This window comes from Mustela putorius, unplaced genomic scaffold (assembly GCF_011764305.1).
Source record: "Mustela putorius furo isolate JIRA1106 unplaced genomic scaffold, ASM1176430v1.1 tig00000095_pilon_pilon_pilon, whole genome shotgun sequence".
Lineage (NCBI taxonomy): Eukaryota > Metazoa > Chordata > Mammalia > Carnivora > Mustelidae > Mustela > Mustela putorius.
The window spans coordinates 25,943,948-25,952,990 of NW_025421280.1; the positions used below are offsets into that span (position 1 = coordinate 25,943,948).

Sequence of the window (9,043 nt, forward strand, 5' to 3'; positions counted from 1 at the left end):
GACCCGGCTGTGTGTCCAAGCAGGAAGTGTGACCAGCTTCTCTGCCTAAGACCCACAGGGAACCCAAGGGTGACTGTCATTCCCCCCCCCTCCCTGCCCCCCCCCCACTGCTGCCTGCAGCGCCCCCACACAGCCTGCAGTCTGGGGGAGCCAGAAGGACAGCTCCCACACCCTTGGTCCTGGCTCTTCTTCCCCTTCCGGCCCCTTCCTAAAGGGAGTTGTATTGGAAAGGAAAGCAGAAAAGAAGGAAGGGTGCGTCTGGAGAAAGCGCGTCTTCCCCTCCGCCTGGACCCTCCCAGCCCCCTGGCCTGAACAGAGATTTGAGTCCGGCTGAGCCCTCCTACTCCTCCCCGTTCCTCCTCCTCCCCAGACACCAGGGCAGTCAGACCCCCGGCCAGGCACCTGCCAGGCCACGTCTCTCCTGTTCTCCGAGCAAAGACACATCCTCGGGCCCTGCCCATTGTCCAGCTCCATCAGAAGAGGGGAGAAGGGAGGGAACAGGCTTCCTCACCAGCCTCCTTTCCTGTGAGACTCGGCGTGGGGAGCAGCCCAGGCTCTGGGCACCCGCCAGCGTGGCTTCTGGGCCCACTTTTTCCCAGAGAAGCACTAGGAAGACCGTTGCCATGCCCGGGGCTGGCTCTCTGTCCAGGCAGCCCCTCTAACCTATACTAATCCCTTTCCTTCTCCTCTGTGGTGGCTTCTCTCTTCCCTCACAGTCTCTGACTCCTGTTGGACCTTCTCAGGTCAGCCTCGCCCACCCCGCTGAGCCGGGTGCTTCTTGACCTCCAGGCTGGGGGGACTAACAGCGCCCGAGCGGGTCCTTTCATTTGTTCCTTTTTTTTTTTTTTGTCTGCAAAGTGGTCATAGTCGTGTCAAACTTGAACCTACCCAAATTAAAGGCCAGCATTGGCTCTCACGATCACAAGCCCCTGCCGGCTCTGAGGCTTCTGGCACCAAAGCCCTCACAGCATCCCCGGACCATAGCCAGGCCCAGCGCCAGGCCCGGAGCGCCTCTGTACTGCCCCGCGTGCGCACATGGTGCGCCTTCAAACTTAGCAAGACACCCCGACACGCCTGTGGGAATCCAGGCTCGGCGGCCTCTGGATTTGCTCATTTTCCCCCTCCCTCCCTGGAGGGGCTTTGTAAATATATGCCCACATACCCCCACCCCCGCCACCCCCTCAAAAATGAAATTTTTTTTCCTTTGACACTTTTTATGAGAGAAAGAGAAGGAAAATGTACGATGTAGGTAGGTTTGCGGCTTTAAAAGGGAACACTGACGCCATTCACCTCAGGCTAATGGACAGCCCTTCCCCAAAAACCACAGCAATAAAGAGCTTGACTGAAAGTATGATTGTTCTTGTTTTCAGGGAATAGAACAATTGAAAAAGGAAGAGAGAAGATGGGCTAAAAAAACAAAATGGATGAACATGAAAGCCGTTTTTGGCCACCCCTTCTCTCTAGGCTGGGCCAGCCCCTTTGCCACGCCAGACCAAGGGAAGGCAGACCCGTACCAGTATGTGGTCTGAAGGACCCTGACCAGCATTGCCACCCAGACACAAACCACATCACAGCACTACCGCCCCCTCCGTTCTCATGAATGTTTAAATCGAAAAAAAGCAGAGCAACTACTCTAAAACTTTTTTTTTATGTCTCAAGTAAAAATGGCTGAGCATTGCAGAGAAAAAAAAAATGTCCCCATGTTTTTATTTTTAAGAGATCATCCTTTCTATTTTTTTGGTGACCGAAGCTGCTCTTTTTTTTTTTTTTTTCTTTTTTTTCTTTTTTTAAAATCACTTCTCTGGCCTCTGGTTTCCTCTCTGCTGTCTGTCTGGCCTGACTAACGTGGAGGGCGCTGTCCCGGGTGGCCCGCCTCTACTAACTGAGGGAGCCGTGGGCTGGGGCACGGACGGACCACCGGCCCCGACGCCTGGTGGGGGAGACTTAGGAGAGGCAGGGGGGCCCCCCAACTCCCGCTGCCCAGGAGGCAGTGGCAGGCGCCCCCACAGGACTTAAAACGTTTTCACCGAAGACGGATGCTTACCCTTTGTGGCGAGACGGGCAGGATGGGCCGGAGCCCTAAGAAAGGCCCTTGGCACAGCGGCCTCATCCCCCAGTGTGGACACGGTTTGCCTCCTTGTACTCCACGGGCTTGGGGTGTGCAGAGTGACTTTTGGGAGGGTGGGATCAAGGGGGTCTTATTTGTATTCTGAATCACCAATTATATTCCCGCGGATTATTCGGAAGAGTATGAAGGAGAGACGTTTTTCCAGCTCAAAATGCCTTACACAGTCAAAAGGAGAAAACAAACGGTGCGGTTTCAGGTTTCCTTTGTCAGGTTGGCTTCCTCTTGGCACCACCTCCCCTCCGCTCCCCCCTCCTGCTCGCAGGTGGCCGGCGCGCTGAGTGACACCGCTCACCGCCCCCAGCACACAGCCGTCCTGTCCTCAACCCCCTCCGCCCCCTTTTGTAAATCCCTCAAGTGGGTTCCCTCTGATGTCTTGGACACCTGAATGCGCACGTAGCCACATCTTCTCTGTATTTTAACCTGGGAGGCCGCTGTCCCTGCCTCAGGGGCTGACAGGGATGTGAGGGGTCCCCTCACGGCCCCCAGATTTCTGAAAGCTAGCAGATGGCCCCCGCCCCCCGCTCGAACTAGCGGGACTGAGTGGCCTTGCCCTGTCCCCCTGGCACTTCCCGAATGAAATCCCACTTCCAAGAGGAAAGCCGGAAGAGAGGGGGGAGCTGAGGGGGCCCAGGGACAGGGAGGGCCCGGCCAGGGCGGCAATCCCAGATGTCGGAGGACTGACCATCTGTGACTCCGTACACGTGGATTTGGTTTTTTGTAAGTGATCACCACAAACCTCCTTTTTGAGCTTGTGCTGGGGGCGGTGGCCGGGGTAAGATGTACGAAACCCAGTCCGGGACAGGGAGGAAGCTCGCCGAGCCGCCGTGTGGTTTTTCCATGAACCGTTCAGTGGAACATGCTGCCTCTTTTCACTTCTGTCCGTGCTTCCACATGGAAACAAAATGCAATAAAATTTTTCCAAAACCTGTTGTCACTGAGCCGTGTTCTCTCACAGCGCTGCCTTCAGGCCGAGCCGTGCTGGCTGCCGTGGGGCCTCTGTTCCGGAGCTCCTCAAGCCTATTTGTTTCTGCTCCTCCTCTTGAACGAGGTGTCCGAGGCGTCCGCTGCGCTGTCTTTAAAGAACCTGTTAGCTGCCCGCCCTTGACCGAGCCTACCCCTGCCACCCCCGGCCTCGCGCTGGCTTCTGCTGCCTGAATCCCCAGTTACAGAAAAGCCTTCCGGTCCGCAGAGTTTGCTGGAGCTTGGGGCCCCGGGAGGGAGGGACCCGTTTCCTTCTGCAGACCCAGCAGAAAGCAGTGTCGAGCTGGAGGAAGGCACTGGAAACCTCCACAGACCGTCCCAGCGCTGTGAGGAGCTCGTCTTCATCCCTCCCGTGTCACCAGAGACCTCCACGACCCTCCCCAAGGCAGTCAGCCCCGACTTGCCTCTCCTGTGCTCTTGACGCCCTAAGTCAAGGCTGAGGTCTGGAGCGTCTATTTGGTGTTTTGTTTTGTTTTGTTTTAATGCTGTATTTAAATCGAGTTCATAGTGTTTGTTTCCCACAGGCTCCCCCACACACACACTTTCTACAGTTCGCTGAGGCGTGTGAAGTGTGGCTGTTCAGTGACTAGCGCAGTTTCGAAGGCTCTGGCCTGCTCCCGCCCCTCAAGAAGCCATCCCTTGGGTCCTCCTGACAGGGGGGGAATATTTTGTATATTTGGGATGCCCTCCAAACACTCCATCCTCAAGGCATTTTTCTTTTTTTAAGTGATCCAGGTTAGTTCTTTTCCCCATGGGATGTCTGAGGAAGGCAGTAGATGGTGCTGAAAATGTATTGGTTTTTTTTTTTTTATTTCTATTGAGTCCTAAACATAGAAATTCATCATTTAAACCTGGAAATGCATCATTTAAACCTGGCGTCCTAGGCCTGTCCTTCCCAGGGAACAAGGCTGCTTTAGACATCCTGTGTGGGTCTCCCTCTGTTCAGCCAGAGGGAAATGCCCTCAGAAGATAGGAGAACCCCGGGGTTCCCTGTGGCTTTCCTCGCTCCCTCTCACTGGAACGGGAGACATTTTGGGGGAGCTCAGGGACCAGGAATGGGGCTGTTGTCGGCAGTGGGGTGACCTGCCACCCACACAGAAAGAAGTGGGCATCCCTGAGGGCCCCCAGTCTTCCCAGACGGCTGAGGAGAGAGGACGTGTCTCTCTGCACAGGGTGGCCCAGGCTTTTGGCTTTGGCACAGGGGCTCCGGTTGGTGCTGGGGGTACACCTCTGGGCAATGAGCCCGTGCCAGCCATGGTCTTTCAGAGCGTGGGCCCTGGAGCGTGGCAGGGAAAGAGAAAGGAAGGCGACCTGGCAAGCCGGATTAGGTGACTCCTTCCCAGCCATCGACTTCAGACGGTGCTTCTAGCAACCGGGCTGAACATGCAAAAGGCCACTCCCTCCGGGCAGATGTCTGCCTCTGTGCCCAGGCTTGGTGACTTCGTGCCTCCAGAGTGAGTTTGGGTAGCAATGCGGGTGCTCCATCTCCTGTTAGTCACACCATTTCCTCTCAGGAATACTTTGTCTCCAAAGAACCAAAGTGACACGCCTGGAATGACCAGTTTTGCTCATCCGGGCTCAGCTGCCAAGAAAGTCACGAGCCACCTTCCACCGTGACACGGAAGCCAGCCCCAGGCCAGTCTGCTGTGTCCCCAGGGGAGGCTTCGTTCCCCTGCCCTCTCCCTCAGAAAACTTCTCGATGGCACGACCGCCGTGAGCACCCCAGCAAGTCAGTCACTCCAGGGGTCCAATCGCACACACACAGGAGCTAAGGAGGAAGGGGTGTTTGCCCCATGCTCCGACACGTGGACATAGGGTGCCCCAAAACTCTGCTGCTGACCTTATGCAGCCTGGTGACCGGGCATCAAGGCTCTGGACCCCCTCAGACTCGGGTTCAAATCCCTGCTCAGCGACTTCCTTCACGTGTGACTTGGCGCAGTAGCTGACTTAAGCCTCCGTGATCTCACGTGTCAAACCAGGGAGGCCGTCTGAATCACAAGGTCATAGCGAGGGTCAAATGAGAGTCGTGACTGTAGCTGTGACAAAGCCATCTGGCACCCGGCATGGCTTCCATGAACATTAGCACTGCCAGACCTCTCCTCTTCAAACCACGGTTACAACAGCTTCTGATCCATGGGACCAGCTCATTGGTGAGAAGTGACCTTTAAAATAAATAAATAAATAGAAATGCGTGACAGTTATAGAGTATCATTTCATGAGACTGTGCTGTGGTGCACAGTTGTACGGAAAAGTGTTGCCTGTTGTGGGTCGAGTAAAAGGATGTGAAACGCAGATGAAGAGAGCATGTTCTCTGGCTGTCCAAGGAGGAGGGACACGGCATGGGCAGCAGCGTCTCTGACTTTCGCCCTCCGATGATGTGGGGAGTCGAAGGGGCAGGGGGACAATGAGCTCTTGCTCCGTGGGTCTCAGAGGAGGCCTTACAAAGCCTATGCTCGGGGTCTCTGCCTCCCTCGGGAGCTCTCGTCCTGGTACGTTCATTCTGGGGACTCTGGTGTGTTCCCGTGCAAATGACAGCTCATGTGTCATTGTGGCAGAGGGAGGCCCAGAAGCCCCCAGCCACACCCTCCCTTGCAAGAGCTGTTGGCTCGGCCGTGCCGTCCTCCCCAGGAGTCAACCATTCTGCTCGCTTGGGCCTGCCCTGGGTATTAACTGTTGTCCCCGCAAACCTCCCGCCGAAGGACTTTGCGTTTGGAATATTGTCTTCGTCCAGACTCAGAGTTGACCCGGATGTTTGTCCACTTAACCTGCTCAGGAGCTTCATCTGGTGGACGGGCTGGGCTCTGATCTAGAATGTTCTTACGAGTTTGGTGAAGAGGCTGCGTGTCGCGATGAGTGCTCGCCATGGAGCACCGTCGTCCTGAGGGCTCGTCTGCTTCATCTCCCTCCCCCGCTTTTTCCTCTGCCTTGGTGATCAGCACGGGTAGAGTGAGAATTCGTGGGAGGACTGAAAACGCCCTGGGCAGAAAGAAGGCAGAGACCAGTTCTCACCTGGGTTCCAACAAACAGCAGAACAAGTTCTGGCCACCATAGTGGCCTCTCAGACCCTTCTGTTTTCCTGCTTGCCAAGTTGTCGGTACCAACAGCCACCTCCACTCAGGGCGGTTGTGAGGACCCCACAATCATGGCTTTGAGCCAGTGTGCACACAGTCAATCTGGGTGTCCCTCTGTCGCCTGCCCTGCTTCCTGAGGATGTCGCTGCTTCCCTGAAATCATGCTTCAGAAGCCTCTCCGAACAGGCTGCAAAGCATTGCCTGGGAGGAGAATGCAACATCCCCCAAAGCAAGTGTCTCCAGTGGCCCCGGTGGCTTCCGCTCAGCAGGTCCATGGGCATCAACAGCATCGGGTGCCCTTGACCTAGGAGAGGCTCCCTCAGGAGTTGCCAGCAAGGTCTGTTTTCTGAAACAGCTCTTCTCTTCTGACCATGGCAGTAACACCCGCTCATTGGTAAAAGCTTGAGACGTGCAAGAAGTCCGCAGAAATTAGTACAAATCACCTCTGACCCCATCCCCAAAGGTACCCGCAGGTCCCTTGATGTCCTGTCCAACTACCCTGGCCTCCTCGCCTTGTCGCCAGTGGACAGGATTTTCCAGGGTGACGTAGAACCGTATCAACACCGTTTCTCGGAGCTGAGTTGTGTTACACTTTGTAGAACGGCAGACTCAGCCATCCTGAGCGGGTGTCTCGACTGTTCCCAGCTTGTCATGTTGTCCTTCAGTGTTCAAGACTCTCTTGCTCACATCTGTGTGTCTCCGATTATTTTTTTTTACCTGTTATTGTGACATAATTTCCAACTTAACAAAAAAGTGGCGGAAATCGCAGAGAGCTCCTGCGTATGCCTCCGTCAGCCTTTCAACATGGAACCGTTTCATATAAACACAATACAAACACAAAAACCTGGGAAACTATGGATGCGAGACCCTTAACAGACCTACGGGCTTTGTTCCGGCTTCTCCACGTGCCCCACCGAGACCCTTGTCTGTCCCGTTGCCTCGCTTGTCCCATCCGTGTTGTCTGCTCCAATCTGTGAATCCTCCGTCTTTGTCTTTCCTCCCTTTTTTTTAATTGAGATGAAATTCACACAACATAAAATCAACCCCTTTAGCACGTGCCGTTGGCCTACAGCCATTGCCTGTGTCTGCTTCTGAAGCATGTTGGTCAGACTTTGACCCTCTCGAAGATCAGAGGCCAGGTATCCGGTCTAACGATCAGATCAAGAGTGTGCGTTCGGGGCAAGAAAAGCCCGGAGATGATGTTACCTGTGATTCAGCTCAGGTGACACCCACCCGGTTCCGTCCCTGGTCTGCCCTGTGTCACTAGTGTCTTCCAAGGAGATACCCTGAGATCAGCTTCGTCAAACGACAGGTTTTTTCAAGAACCGAGAAACTTAAATCTCTGAGATGAGATGGGAAGAGAGAGTGCTGGAGAGGAACTGGCCCGGAGGCTGGGGCAGGCCTCAGTCTGTGGGTGTGCCTCAATTTCTCTTTCTGCATAACAGAAGGGATCGTACCAGTTACGGGAGGCTCTTGTGTGGCAAAGAAGAGAGAACCCAGAACGAGATCCTCAGAGGTCGTTCTGAGGTGGAATGGGTCGTGTGCATGAGCAGTGGCCGTGCCTCGCAAACCCTTGGCTTCTGGCTTCTGGCTTCCAGCAGAGGTGGAGGAAGGCAGGGGCCCGGGTGGGGCTGGAAGCCTTTGTGGAGGGGGCTGTGGTCTGGAGAGCTGACCTGACTATGCCTTTCACTCCTGCGGGCTTCTCCCCTTTCCCCTCACCCTCTTTCTGTGGCCTGGCAGCTGAGACGCCCAGAGACAGGTGAGTGGGCAGCTTGGGAGCAGGGGCGCATCTGCCGCCGGAGCAGGGCCCCCCCCACAGCGACCCTGCGCCCCCCTCAGCTGCCCGCCGCATGCTGGGCACACAGTCTGCTTCCGCGGCCCCCGTGTTTGTACCCTGCGCTCTCCCCTGACTGCCTGCACCCCTTCTTCATGCCGAGTCTGCTGCACCTGCTGGGGGGCGTGGCCCAGAAATGCCCAGGGAGGGCTCGTCTTCTTAGTGTTCTCAGGGGCGGTTAGTCCTCGGCCCTGGGCCCCGCAGCAGCCTGGCTGGCAAGGCTGGGCAGACCCCGGCCCCCGCTTGCTGTGCCGCTCCCCACCGCTCCCTCCAACCCTGCCCGTGCCCCACCGGCCCTCAGGGCTTCGCAGCCCTGACCTGGCCCAGTCCGGCTGTGTCCCTACCGCATCCCCCATCACCCCTGCTGACCTTCTGTATCCCGTTGTCCCCCCAGGGCATCGAGCGCCTCAAGCGAAAGCACCAGCCCAGGGAGCGCAGGGGCAGCTGGAAGTCAGTGAAAGAGACCTTTGGTGGGGACTTCTCCCTGAACTGGTTCAACCCCTTCTCCGGACCCTGCGACCCAGAGCCTCTCAGTGACAGGGACTGGGTGCGGCAGGCGGCCTCGCTGTCCGAAACAGACAACACGGAGACCACAGAGGAGCAGTCAGAGGAGAGGAAGGACGAGGACTCCGTGGAGGTGACAGATGAGTGAAGCTGCCGTGGCGGGGGGGGGCCAGAAACTGGAAAGCCGCTGGCAACCTGGACGCGGGCGTCGTGGCCCCGGCGTGGCTGGGACGTGCCGCCCTGCACCCCAGCCCCCCACCCATCCCCGCAGGCTGCTTGCGGCCACGGCCATCCCCTGTACACCCTCCTCCTCTCCCCAAGTTGGGCCAGGTCTTGGTGAGGGGCGGACGGGGGCAGCAGGAGGAGGAGAGAGTCCCGGAGGCCGTCCAAGAAGAGTCTGCCCGGCGCAGGACTGGGTGTCCTTCCGAGACGGGGCGCCCCCCCGCACCTGCCACGGCCCCACCAGCAATGAAAGCTCTGCGCGGAGCAGCGCAGGGGCGGAAAAGAACTTGCCTTTGGCTTTTC

At 56.9% G+C, this 9,043-nt stretch overlaps 1 protein-coding gene across 5 annotated transcripts in view; it reads left to right on the plus strand.

Annotated features, from left to right (window-relative positions):
• Positions 1-9,043, plus strand: part of ZDHHC3 (zinc finger DHHC-type palmitoyltransferase 3) — a 53,134-nt gene extending 44,091 nt beyond the window's left edge. For 3 of the 5 annotated variants that reach the window (XM_045080949.1, XM_004760825.3, XM_045080956.1), the window contains one exon: positions 8,409-9,043. In XM_045080949.1, the coding sequence (XP_044936884.1) occupies positions 8,409-8,666 (258 nt within the window). In that variant the 3' untranslated portion in view covers positions 8,667-9,043. Of the gene's footprint in view, positions 1-1,370; positions 3,053-8,408 lie in introns of those variants that run through there. The other 2 variants (XM_045080965.1, XM_004760828.3) reach the window with 1 other exon arrangement.